Source organism: Zea mays, chromosome 7 (assembly GCF_902167145.1).
Source record: "Zea mays cultivar B73 chromosome 7, Zm-B73-REFERENCE-NAM-5.0, whole genome shotgun sequence".
Lineage (NCBI taxonomy): Eukaryota > Viridiplantae > Streptophyta > Magnoliopsida > Poales > Poaceae > Zea > Zea mays.
Genome location: NC_050102.1, coordinates 159,461,445 through 159,483,088, shown reverse-complemented (window position 1 = coordinate 159,483,088; position 21,644 = coordinate 159,461,445). Strand labels below are relative to the sequence as shown.

Sequence of the window (21,644 nt, the reverse complement as noted above, 5' to 3'; positions counted from 1 at the left end):
GGGAAAAAGTGAAATTAATATGATTTAGGGGGTGTTTGGTTTCTAGGGAGTAATTTTTAGTCCCTCCATTTTATTCTATTTTTCTCCTAAATTGCTAAATACGGAAATTAAAACTATATTTTAGTTTTCATATTTTACAATTTTATTTTCTAGGGACTGATTTAGGGGCACGACACTGAGGTGAGGCGCGTGGGATGGACCCAAAGTATCAGTGTGGAGGGTGAAGCCGTAGTAATACGAGATGCCCATATTAGTTGCTTAATATAGTAGTATATATAAGTTAAATTATGGTAAAAGACTAGAAATGTAAAATATCACTTTTAAACCATAAATAAGCTAAAATAAGCTAACATTAGATATCTTATTTTAGCTTATTTGTAAACTCAAATTAATATTTTACCCTTCTACCCTTCCACATCCACTGTGACCTAGCTTATATAGTCTAGGAGGGAAACAAACAAGGCCTTAGACCGTTCAATCCCCTCTGATATTCTTGTCCCCGAACAAGCGCTTAGTGTTGATAACTCTTATGGCTAGTTTGGAAGCCACAAAACCAGAGGAGATTGAAGAGCCTAAAATCCCCTCTTTATTCAATTTTGAATAACGGAATTTTAGCCTCTCTGGTTTTTGCACTTCCAAACTAGGCCTTAGTGTTGATAGAGAATTAAACACGTTTCTTGTCTTATATATGGGACGGAGTAGAATTCCATAGTGTAACTATCTGAAACCATAATTATTATATTTTTTCTGTGGATTTAGCCAAACCTAAAACAGATTCACTTGGGAGAGATTCAGTGTTAGCAGCTCCCACATGAATAGAATATACAAAGGTATAGAGAAGGAATAACTTTACCCTTACATTTTTTTAACAGAAACTGCCAAACCTTTGGCTTACTAGGAAGGCTTCTCACCTCTATATATATCAGGCTTGTCCTTTACTTCGACCAGATCTAAAAATACAACCTTTTTAGTACAGAAGATGGAATTTCAAAATCTGAAAATTCTGACACAAGATCCAAAACATCTCATGCAGTAATCAAATGTGGTTTATATTTCTCTTAAAATAGACTTAACAATATTTAACAATTTACTGGAGCTATGGAGGAACATCGATTTCATCTGATCCAAGGCCGCAACTCAACGGAAAAAGAAAGCAACTCCGGGTTTTGAGCTCCAGAGTTAAAATATTCACGAGTACAAAAATAAATCCATGCAGGATTCAGGTAACAAGAAACATATGTCCATGTTTTAGATGGACTATAATTTATTTAGGATTTGCAAAGTTAAACTCAATCTAAAAGACAGACAATTTAAGATGACACCAATTAACCGGTCAATGCAGCATTGAGCGCACTGTGAACATCGACACCGATCTGAGCCTCAGCCTTCTCCAGGTCAGTAGAGGCCGAACCAAGCTTGGCAGTGAATTCAGCGAGACCCTTCTGAACAAAAGCTGGGTCGATCTGATCCACAGGGACAGCCTCAACAGCCACAATATCAGCAATGGAGTTTGCATGGACGAAAGCAAATCCACTGCTCACAAAGTACTTGGTCACATCGTTCCCCTCATGTACTGAGAGAACACCAGGCTTGAGCTCTGCAATCGTGGCAACATGGCCTGGCAAAACGCCCATCTGACCAGTTGTAGCTGGTACAATTACCATGTCCACCTGAAAACAAAATCACATCAGCCAAAAGCAACAGAGGATAAAAAAGATTCAGAGAAAACTGCTACAAGGAAACATATCATAACTACACAAGAAAGCAATATTGCAATAAACACCAGAAAGTAATTCCTTGTCGGACAGATAATGATAGCTAAACATGGCAGAAGAGAAACTATCCTGAAAACTATGAACATTATATATCACAATGTAAAGGGTTACATTTCATACAGAGGCATGCATGACAAGCAAATAAACAGTGCTGCCAGTGCACAATGGTCTTGACGCAAAAACGTGATGAGAAGATTCGGTTTAAACAGAAGCATGGATCATACTTAGACCACCCTTCTGTTCAACAGTAGCACAGAAAGCACTTTGAACTATGCACCATACAGCATTATAAGTATTGAGAGATGGCATACCATGGTAAATAAATGAGAGTAGATGAAAGGACAAACCTATATTCAATAATAAGAAACTAGGTTGCAGGAAATAAGCCACTACTTGTTCTACTCACAACAGAGCAAGCCGCAGGAGCAGCCCGGTGCATGTGCTCCCATTTGCACACTGGGGGTGTAATCGGATCGGACAGATATTTTTTTTCTCGAACACGCAGGAGAGCTACGTATCATTAAATTAAGGAAGGACGGTCCAAAAATAGACCAATTACAAATACAAGAAAAGGACACCCTATGGTGGCCGCAACTTAGAATACATGAAAACATCCATGAAGGAACACCTAAAAAGGACACCACCTACACAGACCCGACGCACCAGCCCAGCACCAGACAACATCTTCATCTATGATGTTATCAACTGGTCCCTCTACCAGACCCCTGTAATACACCTGGAATGGGAGCTGTGAGAAGAGCAAGATGTTTGGCCCCCACGAACGTCCATAAATCAATATCTTCTTCAGCACTTCTTATAGCTATCTCTAGGTTATGTTTAATTCTCTCATTTCTATGGTTCCAGAGAGTCCATAGCCCGAGGGTGATTAAAGAATTAAGCCGTATTTGTTTTCATATTTTTGTTCGGATTCGAATTCGAATACGGATAGCTTTAGATACGAATACAAATACGGATGTTTTTCGGATGCAAATACGGATAATCGAGTATCGAATATAGAACTAATCGGACACGGATAGCGTCGGTAATGGATTTTTTGTCGGATGACGTATAAAATTTCTTCTCTAATACCTACCAAATTCAGGTGTTACCTCTTGTTTCTCTCTCTAGATTTCTTCCCTTTTCCTTTTTATTAGAGATATGTCTAGTTTGTAGGGGTTAACTATTTATTTAATATAGCAAAACTTATGTGAGTCATGAAATGTTGCATCATGCGGAGCTTAAATTATTCTTTTGTTTGATGCACATGTTTGAATTATTTGAATTTGAATTGTGGTTGAATTTGAATTAAATTCCATAGAGAAAATAAAAAGAAAAGCAGTTGGAAATTCCAGGAAAATAGAAAAACTGAATTCGGCCCGTTCAGCCCAGCTAGGCCGCGCCCGCGCGCTCTCTCCCTCTCTCTCCCCCGCTGCCCGGTGGGGCCAGCTTGTCGGCGCCAGTTCCTTTGCTCGCGCGCACGCCCCCTCCCGTTGTCCAGTGGGTTCGCCCTATCAGCGCTAACCGCCCGTTCGTGAATCCTCTCGCTGTGCGCGGACCCCACCTGTCAGCCACCTCCCCTTCCCTAACCTACCACTCGTGCACCCCACCGTCGACGCGCCCACGTCGTGCTTTTCCTAGCCACCTTCCCACGCGCCCGACCTCATTTTTGAGCCCGCACCCCACTCACTCACTCCCCTCGCCCATTAGCGCCCCACTACAGAGCTCTCGCACCTCTCTCGCACCGCGCGCGCACCCGTGGAGCACCATCGTCGTCTACCGTGACCTCGGGTCCATTCTGCGGCCGTCGTTGAGCTTCTGTCGTGTTCGTTGCCCCGGTGAGCTCCGCCTCCTCGCCAGCAACTCAAGACACCCCTTGGTTTGCCCCTACCCCCTCTATTCCCCTCTGCTCGCGCTCACCGGACTCCTCGCCGTGCAGCCGTGTTGCCGCCGCCGTCGACCAGAGCCCTCGTTGTGTTCTCTCCGTCGCTCAAGCAATCCAGAGCCGTCTCTCGAGGTAACCAACCTCCCCATACCCCTAATTTCCCATTTCCTGCCTTGTTATTCGCTCAATCGCTCGCCGGAGTGAGCTAGTGCCGCCGCCGGGCCACTTCGTCGCGGACCGGTGCCCTTTGGTGCCTCTGCGCCAGTATCGTGCCCACGGCCGAGTCCGTCGTGTCGCCCCGAACCCGCCTGAGCCCTTTCCCAGCGCCCCAGACCCTCGTCGTGGTCGTGCTCTCGCCTCTGGAGAAACTCCGCCGCGGGGTCGGGCGACGCCGCCGCTGGCAGCCAGGAAGACTCTGCCCAGGCTTGCCGCAGGATCCCAACCGTCCGTCTGAGATCAAGTGGCCCAGATTCAATTAGCGCAGATCTAATCCTACCCGTCCGATTCGGATCCGGTCGCTCGGATCCGCTCCCTCACTCGCGCTCTGCAGCTGGGCTCGGCCGGTTAGGTCGCCTCGTCCCCAAGCCGCTAACAACCCTGGCCCACGCATCCGCGCACGCACTCGCGCGTTCAGATCTGATCGTGGCCGTTCGTCTGCGATCGGATGGATGAGATCACCTCGTACCACTTCGGTAGTTTTGTTAAAGAGACCCTCGGGTTTTTAGGAATCAACCCGTCGTCCCTAGTTTTCGCGCGCAGGCCCCTGAGTTTTTGCAAAAAAAAACCCTAACCTTTTAGTTTATCACAGAAATAGGCTAGTTTTGTATTTTGAATTCTAAAACTTGTTTATTTCATATCTTTTGCATATGAACTCCAAATTGAGTGATTCAAATTGCAAAATGTTCAAACGATTATTCTCCATCTGTTTAAATTATAATCTTTCACTGTCTACATGTATTAATTTTATGTCTAGGCTATAGGTTAATTTAAGTGATGGTTTATTTATTAATAGGAAAATAAAAGGAAAACCCTAATGGTAATTAGGTGATTAACTTTGTGAGGTTAGCATCATGTAATGTATGAACCCATCCCTGGTATAATTTTAGTAATTCATTAAGATTGAAGTTAAGTTATGTGATCCCCGAGATAGGTAGTACTTAGAAAACCACAAACCTCTAGGTGTAACTGCCCACCGTAGAACCTAGATTTCACTCTTGTGTTTATATTGTTCCTTTGAGCTTGTGTTCACTTTATTGTGCATGTTTGGTGTACTGTTTCCTTGTCATTTTCCAAATGTGTTGAATGCATGATCGCTTTGCGTAGACAACGAGCAGTCCGTGGTTCCTGAGTGTGTTGTCGGAGACTTCCCTGAGCAGCAACCTGGTGAAGGCAAGTGTCCTCTGACCCATTATGTCCTACTTATTTTATAATTCACTATCCCGCATTACTTAATTGAAACCTAAGGATTGACTAGTTTGTATTCACCTTGTCCTTGATTACCTTTTGGGTTATTATGGTTAGCTTTATGCTATTGCTCTACATTAATCAACGAACATAATAAGAATATTTATGATATGATGATGTTATTTTGATTATGATGATGATCTGTGATACTTTAGGGGACTCAGGTTGTTTTCTGAGTACCTCTCCGTAAGGACCTGTTCGTTGGGGATAAAAGTACAACCATGAGGGTGGAATAGGACGCACTTAGCTGATTAGTTAGAGGAACTTGAGGTGTAGTTGTCTTTGTCGTAGGGCCGTCAATAGGGCCGTCAATGGGGTATGGGCACAGTACTTGCTCTACCGAGGCTGGTTGTCGAGGTTCTTTTGATTTGGTTTTGTTAGTCACTCTTCCTATGGGGAGAAGTAATGTGTTTATCAAACTGGAGAAACCTAACGGGTGCCTATGACCTCTAGGGAATCTTTGCAAAGGCTACGTAGTGAATCCCTAGCCATTCACCTCGGTAGTGAAGATCAGGTCTGTACAAACCAGGCTAGAAAGGGATCACGACTCATGGGTAAAGTGTGCAACCTCTGCAGAGTGTTAGAAGCTAGTATATCAAACGTGCTCACGGTTAAGAGCAGTCTTGGGATACTCTTTAATTAGAATAACTTTGGATACTTTTATGATGATGGTAACTGATGATGATTACAACTATGGTTTCTGGTATTTCCTCGTGGAGGGAGTACTTTTGGGTAATAACTGAGTTTATCACTAAAACTTGGCTTACTACTAGTACTAAATATCTTACAAACTAAAAGAAACGGCTTTATCCTTAACTCCACATACAGATAGTCCACTTTAGCCAAACGAGACATTTGCTGAGTACGTTGATGTGTACTCACTCTTGCTTTAAAAAACCCATAACCCCGGGTTGTCCCCATTGCAACCAGTGCTCAGTATGAGATGCAGGCAACATGGAGAACTTTAAGGAGTTTCGGGACTACGATGAGTTCTAGTCGTGTTTACTGGCAACCCCCAGTCAGCTGCTTGTGAAAGCCTTATCCTCTACATTTCGTATTCGGCACTTTGATTATGATTATGACTATGTTAAGTTAGGTAGTGTTTGGTTGAAGAGCCAAGTAGAACGGAGTCGTTATGTCCCAGTTTTGTTGCTATTCGGTTACAAAGTAACTAGAACGGAATGGCTCCAATTAGGGAATATTCTCCTCAGATCCGGAACCATTCCGCTCCAAAAAATCAACCGGACGGAGCCGCTCCGTTCCCATCCCGCTCTCACAGTCACGCTCCATTCCGTTCACTCTACAACCAAACAAAAAACAGAGTCGCTCCGTTTCAGATTACCAAACACAGAACAGAGCGGCTCCGTTCCTAGAATCAGGAATGGAACGGCTCCGTTCTACTTGGCTCCTCAACCAAACACTACCTTAATGACTCTATGGATGTCTTGGACATCTTGATGTAATAAAGTACTATTTCAGCTGTTAATTTTAGCAATGTGTGATGATGTCTAACTATGTAATCATTGTGTACGTGAGTTTCTCATCCTGGTACGCACATGGTTCGCATTCCGTTTGCCTTCCAAAACCGGGTGTAACAAATATCCATACCGTTTACACCCCTATGCGCAAGGTCCAGGGAAGGGTCGAACCCATTTGGGTCTATAGTACGTGCTAAGCAGTCTTTCTGTGCATTTGCAATAGGCTGTTTCCACGACTTGAAGTCGCGACCTCCTGGTTACAAGGCAGCAGCTTTACCACTGCGCGAAGGCTTACCTTTAACAAGCCTCGGAAGCAAAAAGGAAAAAAAAAAGAAGTCAATTGTTTATACGATTTTTAGGGCACGATTAAGTAGGAATTTCATGGCATAGAACTTAAAAATGTGATTGTTGGGATCTGGATAACCTAAACGAAAGATATCACATTAACCACTGCACATTGTCAAAGTAATAACCTTGTTAAGGATACAACAGCACCACAAGACACACAGGTACATGATAAAAAGTCTGTCTAAGATTGGGTCTTTTGTCCTCAAATCACCATATCAACCAATTAGGGCTAGTTTGGACACATTTGGGGAGAAATGAACTAATTTCCCCTTCAATCCCGGAGGGGATTTGAGTTCCCAAACTAGCCCTTACAGATAGAACACGGAGCAACTAACCACACATCCATACATAAGAACAGCAGACATAACTCTGTAGACGCCAATATAAAAAGAAGTGCAGAACACATAATAGGATTTCATTTGATGTAGCGTGCTAGATAGAAATAAAACTATAATTATACAAACATTAGAAAACACTTAAAGCAAACCAAAATGTGGATGTGCACAATCTTCAATCCCATAAAACATAAAGAGAAAGGTGTATAAAAGGAGGCTAAGCAGGCAGGCATGTACTCCTGTTTTAAGGCGTAAAGATGTTCAACCAGGAGGATGTTGTAAAATTACGAAACTCATGTGCATCCACTAAACTCCAAATAGCTGCAAGTGTTATCAGCAGTAATCAAGTCCAGAACAATGATATACGTGATAGACTAGGGTTAGCACCAATTGAAGATAAGCTTGTCTCACACTGGTTAAAATGGTTTGAGCATATCCAATGGAAACCTCCAGAGGCACCAATGTGTAGTGGGATCCTATGGCGCGATAGTAATAGAAAGAGATACAGGAGAAGGGGGAAGTTGACATACGAAGAGATAGGGCCTATTTGTTTTGACTTTTTTCTGACGAGCTTTTCTGAGAATCTGGTTGTGGGAAGAATCTAGTTGCGGGAAGAATCTGAGTATCGTGTGGATTATGTGGGGAGAAAGATGAAGGGAATCATAAGGTTTAGGATCTAGAAAGTGACGGATTCCTACTATCACGACAATTCAACTGATTCTATGTCCACATTGATTTTGAACGGTTTTCATCGAAGCGGTTTTTACAAAAGCGGGCTGAAAAGCTATGTGTTTGGCAGACCACAACAGCTTCTGATGGCCAAAAGCTGAAAAAAGCCGAAACAAACAGGGCCATAGTAAAAGAAGACTTAAAAGGATGTAATACACCCAATGCATGGAAAACAGCTATCCACGTGTCTGAACCTTGACTTGTGGCTTCTGTTGGATTTCAATTCTAGCCTACCCAACTTGTTCGAAACTAAATGGCTTTGTTGTTGATTATCAGTAGCAATCACTTGCAATCAGAGAACTTAGATTCTGACACTTCTATACACATCAGTTAAATGACTGAAGCCAACCAGCACAATTTATCATAAGGGTTCCACCACAGTCCACATTGGCTCATTCAAGAGAGTGAAAAACTGCTCGTGGGCCATGGTAACCTGATTAATTATCCAACACCCTATAGCAATTAGAAACAATGTAGGATCACATAAACGTTGATTGCATCACAAACATCTGACCTTAACAAAACAAAAACACAGGCTAACGGCGCTAAATGAACCACCCTATCCAAAACACGGACTCTGGAGGGAGGTTCACATCAACCCGTGAGAACCAGATCAAGACAGGGGCATGCCTCCTCAACATATCTCCCATATAGGGGCAACCCAATCCCCAGATCGTGGAGACCACAAACCCTAGAAACGATCGAACACGGATCTGGGACCAGAAATGGCGAAGGGGAGGGGGCGGCGGATGGGTATACCTCCTTGTTGGCGATCTCGGACTTGTAGGGGAGGACGAAGTTGACGGTGAGCTTAGTGGGGATGGTAGCCGGCGTGGGCGGGCGCGGCTGCATGAGGAAGAGGGGCGTCGTTGGGGGCTCGATGTTGGGGGCGACCTTCTTCCACGCCTCCACAAACGTGGAGTCCTCGGCGGCCTCCGCAGGCACCTCTGCCGTGACGAGCGCCCGGCGGGCGGTGGGCGCCGCGGCGGTGCGGGAGACGAGACGGCGGGCGGCGTGGCGCAGCATTTCCCCCCTCTCACTCGTTTTCCTCTATACTAGGCCTCGCCTCGTTGCCCTTCGTGTATTTTGACGGATGCCTCCGTGCAAAGTACGTAGCGGGGAGCTCGGCTGGCCGTCTGGGGTTCGGGTGATTTGAAGACGAGAGTGGCTGGAGTAGCCGGCAGCCTTAGTGGGCCAAATTTTGTTCGGCCTTTTTTTTTTTTTGCTTTAACATGGAAGCCGAGCAGTAGTATTGAAGGTAAGCCTTGATCGCATGTTCATATTTGGAAGCAATCCAATTTTTAAGAAACCAGTTTTTATCTTTTAGCTAGAAGAGGCTAGTTTCTTATTTTAATAAACTGGCAATCTAATTTCTATAAACTGAGTCATAAATAGAGATAACAATGGGTACTCACGACCCGATACCTAATGGATATTTACTTCATTAGAGTATGTATATGAACTAAATATTCTATCCATAGGTATTTTATTGGGCAAAAACTTTCACCTAATGGTAAACGGGTATTAGAACGTTCTGTCATCACTCATACATGTTAACCCGAGGGTATAAAATATCCAGAGTTGTTGCATACTTGTCTGTTGGGTACTTGGGCCAGCCGCTAGCCCAAAAGTCCAAAACAAATGAAACCCTAAGACCCATATATGATCTTTACTATCTACTTTCTATCGTAGCGTACCACACAGCATAGCCGGCTGGCGGTCGCCACTCACGGGCACGACACTCGACTTCATAGATCGCAGATTCACAGGCGCCCATTGACGACTGCAGCAGGCCAGACTTCCACCGTCTCTGTGCTAGCGTGTTGTGATATATGTGGTAATATTGTATTGTTGTTACTTTATCTAATTATCTATGTGATGTTGAATGGATGTTTAAATGATGCTTGAATTTTTGTAATGGTATTTAGATGGATACACTTGATTGTCGGGGACCATAATTAGGGGTACCCTCAAGACGCCTAATTCTCAGCTGGTAACCCCCATCAGCATAAAGCTGCAAAGGTCTGATGGGTACGATTAAGTCAGGGATCAGTCCACACGAGTGACTCGATCACGCTTCGCCCGATCCTAGCCTCGGCCAAGGGCAGCCGACCTCGAGAGACTCCCGTCTCGTCCGAGGCCCCCCTTTTTAACGGCGGACACACCTCCGGCTCGCCCGAGGCCCTGGCTTCGCTTAGAAGCAACCCTGACTAAATCGCCGTGCCGACTGACCAGGTTGCAGGAGCATTTAACGCAAAGGTGGTCTGACACCTTTATCCTGACACGCGCCCCCCGGCAGAGCCGAAGTGACCGTCGTCACTCCACCGCTCTACTGACCAGTCTGACAGAAGGACAGCGTCGCCTGCGCCACTCCGACTGCAGTGCCACTCGACAGAGTGGGTCTGACAGGTAGTCAGGCCTTGCCAAAGGCGCCATAGGGAACTCCGCTCCGCCCGACCCCAGGGCTCGGACTCGGGCTAAGACCCGGAAGACGGCGAACTCCGCTCCGCCCGACCCCAGGGCTCGGACTCGGGCTAAGACCCGGAAGACGGCGAACTCCGCTCCGCCCGACCCCAGGGCTCGGACTCGGGCCAAGACCCGGAAGACGGCGAACTCCGCTCCGCCCGACCCCAGGGCTCGGACTCGGGCTAAGACCCGGAAGACGGCGAACTCCGCTCCGCCCGACCCCAGGGCTCGGACTCGGGCTAAGACCCGGAAGACGGCGAACTCCGCTCCGCCCGACCCCAGGGCTCGGACTCGAGCTAAGACCCGGAAGACGGCAAACTCCGCTCCGCCCGACCCTAGGGCTCGGACTCGGGCTAAGACCCGGAAGACGGCGAACTCCGCTCCGCCCGACCCAGGGCTCGGACTCGGGCTCAGCCCCAGAAGACGACGAAACTCCGCCTCGCCCGACCTAGGGCTCGGACTCCGCCCTGGCCTCGGCCGAACGACCTCCGCCTCGCCCGACCCGATGGCTCGGACTCGGCCTTGACAACAGAAGACAGACTCAACCTCGGCTTCGGAGGAGCCCCCACGTCGCCCGACCTAGGGCGCAGGCCCGCCACGTCAACAAGGAGCGCCATCATCATCCTACCCCGAGCCGACTCGGGTCACGGAGAACAAGACCGGCGTCCCATCTGGCCAGCTCCGCCAGATGGACAATGATGGCGCCCCACAAGCTCTGTGACGACGGCGGCTCTCAGCTCTCTTACGGAAGCAGGGCGACGTCAGCGAGGACTCGACCGCTCCAACAGCTGTCCCTCCGCCAGGCTCCGTTGCTCCTCCGACAGCCACGACATCACGCCAGCAAGGTGCCAAGACCTCTCCGACTGCCACATTGGCATGTACCTAGGGCGCTAGCTCTCTCTCCGCTAGACACGTAGCACTCTGCTACACCCCCCATTGTACACCTGGATCCTCTCCTTACGACTATAAAAGGAAGGACCAGGGCCTTCTTAGAGAAGGTTGACCGCGCGGGGACAAGGACGAGACAGGCGCTCTCTTGGGGCCGCTCGCTTCCCTCACCCGCGTGGACGCTTGTAACCCCCCTACTGCAAGCGCACCCGACCTGGGCGCGGGACGAACACGAAGGCCGCGGGATCTCCACCTCTCTCACGCCCGTCTCCGGCCACCTCACCTCTCCCCCCTTCGCGCTCGCCCACGCGCTCGACCCATCTGGGCTGGGGCACGCAGCACACTCACTCGTCGGCTCGGGGACCCCCCGGTCTCGAAACGCCGACAGTTGGCGCGCCAGGTAGGGGCCTGCTGCGTGCTGACGAACAGCTTCCCGTCAAGCTCTAGATGGGCAGTCTCCAGCAACCTCTCCGGCCCGGGACGGTGCTCCGTTTCGGGAGTCTCGAGTTCATGTACTTCAACGGCAGCTACGACATGATACTCCTTCCTCCGCCGCGCGACAACGACAATGGCGGCCGACAACCCGCCCGCCGGCGGCGGAATCGGCGACATCTTCCCCGCGTGGCGGAAGAACAACATTCGAGCTCGCTCCGTCCTCTCCCCCGCCAACGGAGGAGGAGGCGAGGCAACCAAGGCCAAGCGGGAGGCCGCGCTTCGTCGGCTGTCGAGCGAATCGACGTCCCCAGCGCCCCGATGGAAGGCACACCGGGCGTCGACCTCGCGTTCGAGACGGAGGCAGGCGCCGTCCCCCCGCGACACGCTGATCCCGAGCAAGAAGACGACGCCAGCGCGCTCGCGGAAAGCCTGCAGGACGTCGCCCTCGTACCTGGGATGGCGGTGCAACCAGTCCCCGATGTGACTACGTCGCTCCTCGTCGACCAAAAGGTACCGACTAACTCCCATCTTACGTCATTTTGACTCGGCCTCAACCCGCCAAGCGACCTCGCTTTGGCGGGCGCTCTCGTTGAGGCGAGTGCAACCCCACTGGGGTTTCGTATGCGGTCGCCTTGGGACCGGTTGACGGACGTCTCAACCTACGGGCCCTCCGGGTCCGAGGAAGATGACGATCCCAGCATCTGTTGGGATTTCTCTGGACTTGGCAACCCCAGTGCCATGCGGGACTTCATGACCGCATGCGACTACTGCCTCTCCGACTGTTCCGACGGAAGCCGCAGCCTTGACGACGAGGGCTGCGGCCCAAGCCGCGAATGTTTCCACGTTGAGCTGGGGGATCCCTCCGAAGGCAACCATCTTGGCATGCCGGAGGACGGTGATTTTCCTAGGCCTGTGCCTCGCGCCGACATCCCGCGGGAGCTAGTTGTGGTCCCCGTTCCGGCGGGGGGTCACGACCCACAGCTCGAGCAAGTCCGCGGGGCGCAGGCCAGGCTCGACGAGGGAACACGAGCGCTTGAGACGATCCGCCGGGACGTCGGGCAGGTATGGGCGGGCCAACCCCCGGCCGGAGAAATACGTCACCTGCCCCAGGGTCTCCAACACCGCGTCGCCAACGATGTCAGGGTCAGGCCGCCGCCCGCATCCAGCGGGGTTGGTCAGAACCTGGCAGCCGCAGCAATGCTCCTCCGCGCGATGCCGGAGCCATCAACCACCGAGGGTCGGCGAATCCAGGGAGAGCTCAAGAATCTTCTGGAAGGCGCTGCGGCCCGACGGGCCGAGAGCACTGCCTCCCGAAGGCAGGGATATCCCTCGGAACCTCATGCCGCGACTTCCCGATTCATGCGGGAAGCCTCGGTCTACACCGGGCGCACGCGTAACACCGCGCCTGCGGCCCCGGGCCACCTCGGCAACGAGCACCATCGACGCGACCGTCGGGCCCACCTCGACGAAAGGGTGCGCCGAGGCTACCACCCCAGGCGTGGGGGACGCTACGACAGCGGGGAGGATCGGAGTCCCTCGCCCGAACCACCCGGTCCGCAGGCCTTCAGTCGGGCCATCCGACGGGCGCCGTTCCCGACCCGGTTCCGACCCCTGACTACTATCACGAAGTACTCGGGGGAAACGAGACCGGAACTGTGGCTCGCGGACTACCGCCTGGCCTGCCAACTGGGTGGGACGGACGACGACAACCTCATCATCTGTAACCTCCCCCTGTTCCTCTCCGACACTGCTCGCGCCTGGTTGGAGCACCTGCCTCCGGGGCAGATCTCCAACTGGGACGACTTGGTCCAAGCCTTCGCCGGCAATTTCCAGGGCACATACGTGCGCCCCGGCAATTCCTGGGACCTTCGAAGCTGCCGGCAACAGCCGGGAGAGTCTCTCCGGGACTACATCCGGCGATTCTCGAAGCAGCGCACCGAGCTGCCCAACATCACCGACTCGGATGTCATCGGCGCGTTCCTCGCCGGCACCACTTGCCGCGACCTGGTGAGCAAGCTGGGTCGCAAGACCCCCACCAGGGCGAGCGAGCTGATGGACATCGCCACCAAGTTCGCCTCTGGCCAGGAGGCGGTCGAGGCTATCTTCCGAAAGGACAAGCAGCCCTAGGGCCGCCCGTCGGAAGAGGCTCCCGAGGCGTCTACTCCGCGCGGCGCCAAGAAGAAAGGCAAGAAGAAGTCGCAATCGAAACGCGACGCCGCTGACGCGGACCTTGTCGCCGCCGCCGAGTACAAGAACCCTCGGAAGCCCCCCGGAGGTGCTAACCTCTTCGACAAGATGCTCAAGGAGCCGTGCCCCTACCATCAGGGACCCGTCAAGCACACCCTCGAGGAGTGCGTCATGCTTCGGCGTCACTTCCACAGGGCCGGGCCACCCGCCGAGGGTGGCAGGGCCCGCGACGACAACAAGGACGAGGATCGCCAAGCAGGAGAGTTCCCCGAGGTCCGCGACTGCTTCATGATCTACGGTGGGCATGCGGCAAACGCCTCGGCTCGGCACCGCAAGCAAGAGCGCCGGGAGGTCTGCTCGGTGAAGGTGGTGGCGCCAGTCTACCTAGACTGGTCCGACAAGCCCATCACCTTCGACCAGGCCGACCACCCCGACCACGTGCCGAGCCCGGGGAAATACCCGCTCGTCGTCGACCCCGTCATCGGCAACGTCAGGCTCACCAAGGTCCTGATGGATGGGGGCAGCTGCCTCAACATCATCTACGCCGAGACCCCCAAGCTCCTGCGCGTCGATCAGTCCTCCGTCCGGGCAGGCGCTGCGCCATTCCACGGGATCGTCCCTGGGAAGCGCGTCCAGCCCCTCGGACGACTCGACCTCCCCGTCTGCTTCGGAACGCCCTCCAACTTCCGAAGGGAGACCCTGACGTTCGAGGTGGTCGGGTTCCGAGGAACCTACCACGCGGTACTGGGGAGGCCATGCTACGCGAAGTTCATGGCCGTCCCCAACTACACCTACTTGAAGCTCAAGATGCCGGGCCCCAACGGGGTCATCACCGTCGGCCCCACGTACAAACACGCGTTCGAATGCGACGTGGAGTGCGTGGAGTACGCCGAGGCCCTCGCCGAGTCCGAGGCCCTCATCGCCGACCTGGAGAACCTCTCCAAGGAGGTGCCAGACGTGAAGCGTCACGCCGGCAACTTCCAGCCAGCGGAGACGGTTAAAGCCGTCCCTCTCAACCCCAGCGGCGACACCTCCAAGCAGATCCGGATTGGGTCCGGGCTCGACCCCAAATAGGAAGCAGTGCTCGTCGACTTTCTCCGCGCAAACGCCGACGTCTTTGCGTGGAGTCCCTCGGACATGCCCGGCATACCGAGGGATGTCGCCGAGCACTCGCTGGATATTCGGGCCGGAGCCCGACCCGTCAGGCAGCCTCTGCGCCGATTCGACGAGGAGAAACGCAGGGTGATAGGCGAGGAGATCCACAAGCTAATGGCAGCAGGGTTCATCAAAGAGGTATTCCATCCCGAATGGCTTGCCAACCCTGTGCCTGTGAGGAAGAAAGGGGGAAATGGCGGATGTGTGTAGACTACACTGGTCTCAACAAAGCATGTCCGAAGGTTCCCTACCCTCTGCCTCGCATCGATCAAATTGTGGATTCCACCGCTGGGTGCGAAACCCTGTCCTTCCTCGATGCCTACTCAGGGTATCACCAGATCCGGATGAAAGAGTCCGACCAGCTCGCGACTTCTTTCATCACGCCGTTCGGCATGTACTGCTATGTCACCATGCCGTTCGGTTTGAGGAATGCGGGCGCGACGTACCAGCGGTGCATGGACCATGTGTTCGGCGAACACATCGGTCGCACAGTCGAGGCCTACGTCGATGACATCGTAGTCAAGACAAGGAAGGCTTCCGACCTCCTCTCCGACCTTGAAGTGACATTCCGATGTCTCAAGGCGAAAGGAGTCAAGCTCAATCCTGAGAAGTGTGTCTTCGGGGTGCCCCGGGGCATGCTCCTGGGGTTCATCGTCTCCGAGCGAGGCATCGAAGCCAACCCGGAGAAGATCGCAGCCATCACCAGCATGGGACCCATCAAGGACTTAAAAGGCGTACAGAGGGTCATGGGATGCCTCGCGGCCCTGAGCCGCTTCATCTCACGCCTCGGCGAAAGAGGTCTGCCTCTGTACCGCCTCTTAAGGAAGACTGAGTGTTTCGCTTGGACCCCTGAAGCCGAGGAAGCCCTCGAGAACCTGAAGGCGCTCCTTACAAAGGCGCCTGTCTTGGTGCCCCCAGCTGATGGATAAGCCCTCTTGGTCTACGTCGCCGCCACCACTCAGGTGGTTAGCGCCGCGATTGTGGTCGAGAGGCAAGAGGAAGGGCATGCACTGCCCGTTCAGAGGCCAGTCTACTTCGTCAGCGAGGTACTATCCGAGACCAAGATCCGCTACCCACAAGTTCAGAAGCTGCTGGATGCTGTGATCCTGACGAGGCGGAAGTTACGACACTACTTCGAGTCTCATCCGGTAACTGTGGTGTCATCCTTCCCCCTGGGGGAGATCATCCAGTGCCGAGAGGCCTCGGGCAGGATCGCAAAGTGGGCGGTGGAAATCATGGGCGAAACGATCTCGTTCGCCCCTCGGAAAGCCATCAAGTCCTAGGTGTTGGCGGACTTCGTGGCCGAGTGGGTCGACACCCAGCTGCCGACGGCTCCGATCCAACCGGAGCTCTGGACCATGTTTTTCGACGGGTCGCTGATGAAGACAGGAGCCGGCGCGGGCCTGCTCTTCATCTCGCCCCTCGGAAAGCACCTGCGCTACGTGCTGCGCCTCCATTTCCCGGCGTCCAACAATGTGGCCGAGTACGAAGCTCTGGTCAACGAGTTGCGGATCGCCATCGAGCTAGGGGTCAGACGCCTCGACGCCCGCGGTGATTCGCAGCTCGTCATCGACCAAGTCATGAAGAACTCCCACTGCCGCGACCCGAAGATGGAGGCCTACTGCAATGAGGTTCGGCGCCTGGAAGACAAGTTCTTCGGGCTCGAGCTCAACCACATCGCTCGGCGCTACAACGAAACTGCAGACGAGCTGGCTAAAATAGCCTCGGGGCGAACGACGGTCCCCCCGGACGTCTTCTCCCGGGATCTGCATCGACCCTCCGTCAAGATCGACGACGCGCCCGAGCCCGAGGCACCCTCGGCTCAGGCCGAGGCGCCCTCGGCTCGGCCCGAGGCACCCTCGGCTCAGCCCGAGGTACCCTCGGCCCCCGAGGCCGAGGTACTGAACGTCGAGGAGGAGCAGAGCGGGGCCGCGCCTGATCGAAACTGGCAGGCCCCGTACCTGCGATATCTCCGCCAGGGAGAGCTACCCCTCGACCAAGCCGAGGCTCGGCGGGTAGCACGACGCGCCAAGTCGTTCGTCTTGCTGGGCGACGAGGAGGAGCTCTACCACCGGAGCCCCTCGGGCATCCTCCAGCGATGCATCTCCATCGCCGAAGGTCAGGAACTCCTGCGAGAAATACACTCGGGGGCTTGCGGCCATCATGCAGCGCCTCGAGCCCTTGTCGGGAATGCTTTCCGGCAAGGCTTCTACTGGCCAACGGCGGTGGCTGACGCCACTAGAATTGTCCGCACCTGCGAAGGGTGCCAATTCTATGCGAAGCAGACCCACCTGCCCGCTTAGGCTCTGCAGACGATACCCATCACCTGGCCCTTCGCTGTATGGGGTCTAGACCTCGTCGGTCCCTTGCAGAAGGCGCCCGGGGGCTACACGCACCTGCTGGTCGCCATCGACAAATTCTCCAAGTGGATCGAGGTCCGACCCCTGAACAGCATCAGGTCCGAGCAGGCGGTGGCGTTCTTCACCAACATCATCCATCGCTTCGGGGTCCCAAACTCCATCATCACCGACAACGGTACCCAGTTCACCGGCAAAAAATTCTTGGATTTTTGCGAGGATCACCACATCCGGGTGGACTGGGCCGTCGTGGCTCATCCCATGTCGAATGGGCAAGTAGAGCGTGCCAACGGCATGATTCTACAAGGGCTCAAGCCTCGGATCTACAACGGCCTCAACAAGTTCGGCAAGCGATGGATGAAGGAACTCCCCTCGGTGGTCTGGAGCCTAAGGACGACGCTGAGTCGCGCCACGGGTTTCACGCCGTTTTTCCTGGTCTACGGGGCCGAAGCTATCTTGCCCACTGACCTGGAATACGGCTCCCCGAGGACGAGGGCCTACACCGATCAAAGCAACCAAGCTAGCCGGGAAGAATCGCTGGACCAGCTGGAGGAGGCTCGGGACAGGGCCTTACTACACTTGGCGCGGTACCAGCAGTCCCTGCGACGCTACCACGCCCGAGGGGTCCGACCCCGAGACTTCCAGGTGGGCGACCTGGTGCTTCGGCTACGGCAAGACGCCCGGGGAAGGCACAAACTCACGCCCCCCTGGGAGGGGCCATTCGTCATCGCCAAAGTTCTGAAGCCCGGAACATACAAGCTAGCCAACAACCAAGGCGAGATCTACGACAACGCTTGGAACATCAAACAACTACGTCGCTTCTACCCTTAAGATGTTTTCAAGTTGTTCATATACCTCGCACCTACGCAAAGTTTAGTCATCAAGGAAGGGTCGGCCTAGCCTCGGCAAAGCCCGACCCTCCCTCGGGGGCTAAAAGGGGGGAGACCCCCTTTGCGTCGAAATTTTCCTCGAAAAAGGATCTCTTTTTAGCAGAATTTCTTTCGTGCTTTTTGACTGCTTCGAAAAGCGGATCCTGGAAACGACGGAGTACACGTAAGCAGCCAAGGCCGACCGAGCCGAGGGACTCCTACGCCTCCGGGATACGGATACTTCACTCATCACCTTCTGCGATAAGTAACTCGCGTTCGGATAAAGTGATTCCGCGGACCGAACAAGTCTTCACGTTTGGAAGCTCTTCTGCCGAGACGGTCCTTCAAGCCTTCTCGACTGAATCGGTGACAGGGCCTCATGGACGGGCGAAAGTACGTGTAAGCGGCAAGGCCGACCGAGCCGAGGGACTCCCACGCCTCTGGGATACGGATACCTCACTCATCACCTTCCGCGAGAAGCAACTCTCGCCCACACAAACATCCCTGTTACCGACAGAAAGTCCAGATGCTCGAAATAAGAGGAAAAGGAGACGCGGCTTTACAACGAAGCGAGGGTGTGTTTTCTGGCCTCGGCGGCCGCAGAAGGCACACACTACAAGACAATCTGATCCTGCAGGTTCGGGTCTTCACGCTAAAGGGGGCCGTACCACCCTCGGCATCGACGACGCCTTCAACAAGGTCCGACCCAGCCTCGGACGGCGACGCGGTCCGGGGACTTCTCCGGGAATCCGGCCCGAGCAGGCGGCTCGGCCGGTTACCCCTGGGGCCTCGGCCAAGCATCTTCCAATGGCGCCAGCCCGACCCGAGGCCTCGGGTCATCGACTCCGACGTCGACCCCCGCTGACGGGCAACCCGACTAGGCTCCGGCCAACCAGGTTCCCATTTTCGAGCCAACTCCGCCTCTGTTCGTACTGACATCGCTACCCCTGGCCTCGGCTCATCGAAGAGCGGCCAAGGGGTCCCTTTAACTAAGCTAGAGGAGCCTCAGACAACAAGGCCGATCGAGCCGAGGGATTCCTATGCCTCCGGGATACGGATACCTCACTCGTCACCTTGACACGGGGCGACTCACGCTTGGTGAAGCGGTTCAAATAATCAACAGGCGAGACTTAGTGCTCGAAAATGAGGAAAAAACACGGCTCCGTGCCAAAATTACATATATGCTCAGGCCTCGACAGCCGCAATGAACAAACACACTGGCATTCGAAGTGCCATTACAAACGGAACTCCGGTTCCCCCTCCGCAGGTACGAACAACCCCACTCCGAGGGGGAAGGCCTGCGGAGCAACAGAAGACCGACGAGCGGCTCACCGCCGCCCGCTCCAACACGCTCCAAGGCCCTCCCCTGCGGCGCGGGGGCTGGGTCCCGCATGTCATGCAAACCGACTCAGAAGCAGAAGAAGCCAAACCGCCGCGCGCGGTGCACACAACCGCCCAGCGGTTACAAGCGATTCCCCACTTTCGCCCAGACCAACGGGCGGGAGGGGCGGGCAGCCATGCAGGCGGCATGCAACCGCGCCAGGTGGACACGCTTCTCCGACTTCTGACGCGCCGGCTTGGAGGCCCAGGCCCACGCGTCGCACAACCAACGCGCCAGTTGCTGCATGCAAGCAACCGCACCGCCACTTGTGCCACCGTCGCACCTCTTCGGTTGCGGAGCCTATGCCGCGACTCGAGGCGACCCAGCGCACGACCCAGCAGCGCCAGCCTGGCGCGATGGTCAAAGCGGCCGAAAGTGGACCGTCAGTAATGGCGGTGGCAGGCGGGCGGGCGCAGCAGTCACGTCGTCAGCCAGGCTCACGTCCCATCCTGGCACAGCAAGAGAGCCTCCTCCCACGGCGTGAAGACGGTGCACCCGTGATCCGTTCCTCGAACGGCTCGCGCACGCGCAACGGCCGCCCCGCCAACCACTCGCCCCGTCGCATTAACTCCGCGGCGGGATAGGCGGCGCCTCTGGCAGGAGAAGCGGACGACGCTTCGCCTTCGCCGTAATAACCGCGTCAAAAAAGGTACGCCACGTCGTTCGATTTCGTATCCTTTTTTCCTCTTTCTCTATCTCTTGCAACAGGGACCGGGAAAGGGGGATACCCCGAAAAGGATCCTTCTCTGTGAAGGAACCGGGCTCCGAGCCCCCCCTACTGATCAGAAGTTCGAAGGCTGGCCCTCCGAGGGGTTCAACAGTCGCCTCAGATCGCGTGGGCCCGACACCCACTACTGGTCAGGGGTTCGAAGGCCGGCCCCCCGAAGGGCTCCATGGCCGCCTCAGGCTACTCGGGCTCCGCACCCATTACTGATCAGGGGTTCGAAGGCTGGCCCCCGAAGGGTTCACAGTCGCCTCAGACGCCGAGCGAGAGATGACCAGGGGTACGTTCGATACATAACCGAGGCTCGGGCTGCGCTCCCGAGGTACCCTAGGACATTTCCGAGACCAGCGGGAACGATCTTGTAACGGAATCCCATCGGAGGGAGGCATCGAGCCCTCGGACCCCGTCGCCAGGGGACCGGGTCCGGCAAATCACCCGCAGGTACTTTTGGGCGTGCCTCTGGGCCCCTAGCCGACCCCCAACGAACGGGGCACGGACGTCCACTCGGATTACCCGCTTGCAGCTCACCGGAGACACCATGTTCGGTGCCCATCGAGGGTAACATGGCGCTCCCCCCCCCTCCTCCTTGCGGAAAGGCGACGTAGGGGCGTATGTAAAAAGCCGAGTCTGTCCCTGATCGTCCTCTCGCCCTGTGCGGAGGCTCGGGGGCTGCTCTCGCAAACCCGGCTCCGGCCAAACCGTTGACAGCGTCAACATACCAGCCCGAGAGCTTGGGCCCCGACCGTGCACCCGGGCTACGGCCAGTTCGCATGAGGGAACAACCAGACCAGCCGAAGCATTACGCAAGGCATTAAGACCTCGAAGGAGTGTAACCACTCCTCCAAGGCCTCGGGGGCTACACCCGGCGGGTGCGCTCGCGCGCACCCCCCGGAACAAAATGCAACCGAGAAAGGATGGTCCCCTTGCAAAAAAGTGCGACGAAAGCCTCCAAGCGAGTGCTAACACTCCCTTCGAGGCTCGGGGGCTACTGTCGGGGACCATAATTAGGGGTACCCTCAAGACGCCTAATTCTCAGCTGGTAACCCCCATCAGCATAAAGCTGCAAAGGCCTGATGGGTACGATTAAGTCAGGGATCAGTCCACACGAGTGACTCGATCACGCTTCGCCCGAGCCTAGCCTCGGCCAAGGGCAGCCGACCTCGAGAGACTT

General features: G+C 54.2%; 1 protein-coding gene across 1 annotated transcript; it reads right to left on the bottom strand.

The window, feature by feature from the left end:
* Positions 1–1,028: 1,028 nt before the first annotated feature.
* Positions 1,029–9,157, bottom strand: LOC100191627 (uncharacterized). Its single transcript, NM_001137056.2, has 2 exons — positions 8,771–9,157; positions 1,029–1,670 (listed from the first exon to the last, which is right to left on the bottom strand). Exons 1-2 carry the CDS (start codon positions 9,035–9,037, stop codon positions 1,326–1,328), a joined length of 612 nt encoding a protein of 203 aa, NP_001130528.1. The 5' UTR covers positions 9,038–9,157; the 3' UTR covers positions 1,029–1,325.
* Positions 9,158–21,644: the final 12,487 nt, after the last annotated feature.

Bases quoted from the DNA above. Each gene is read 5' to 3' on its own strand.
- LOC100191627 (NM_001137056.2), bottom strand. From the start codon at position 9,037: ATGCTGCGCCACGCCGCCCGCCGTCTCGTCTCCCGCACCGCCGCGGCG. The intron at 1,671-8,770 runs GTATACCCATCC...TTTTGTTTTCAG, and splicing joins CCGAGATCGCCAACAAGGAG to GTGGACATGGTAATTGTACC.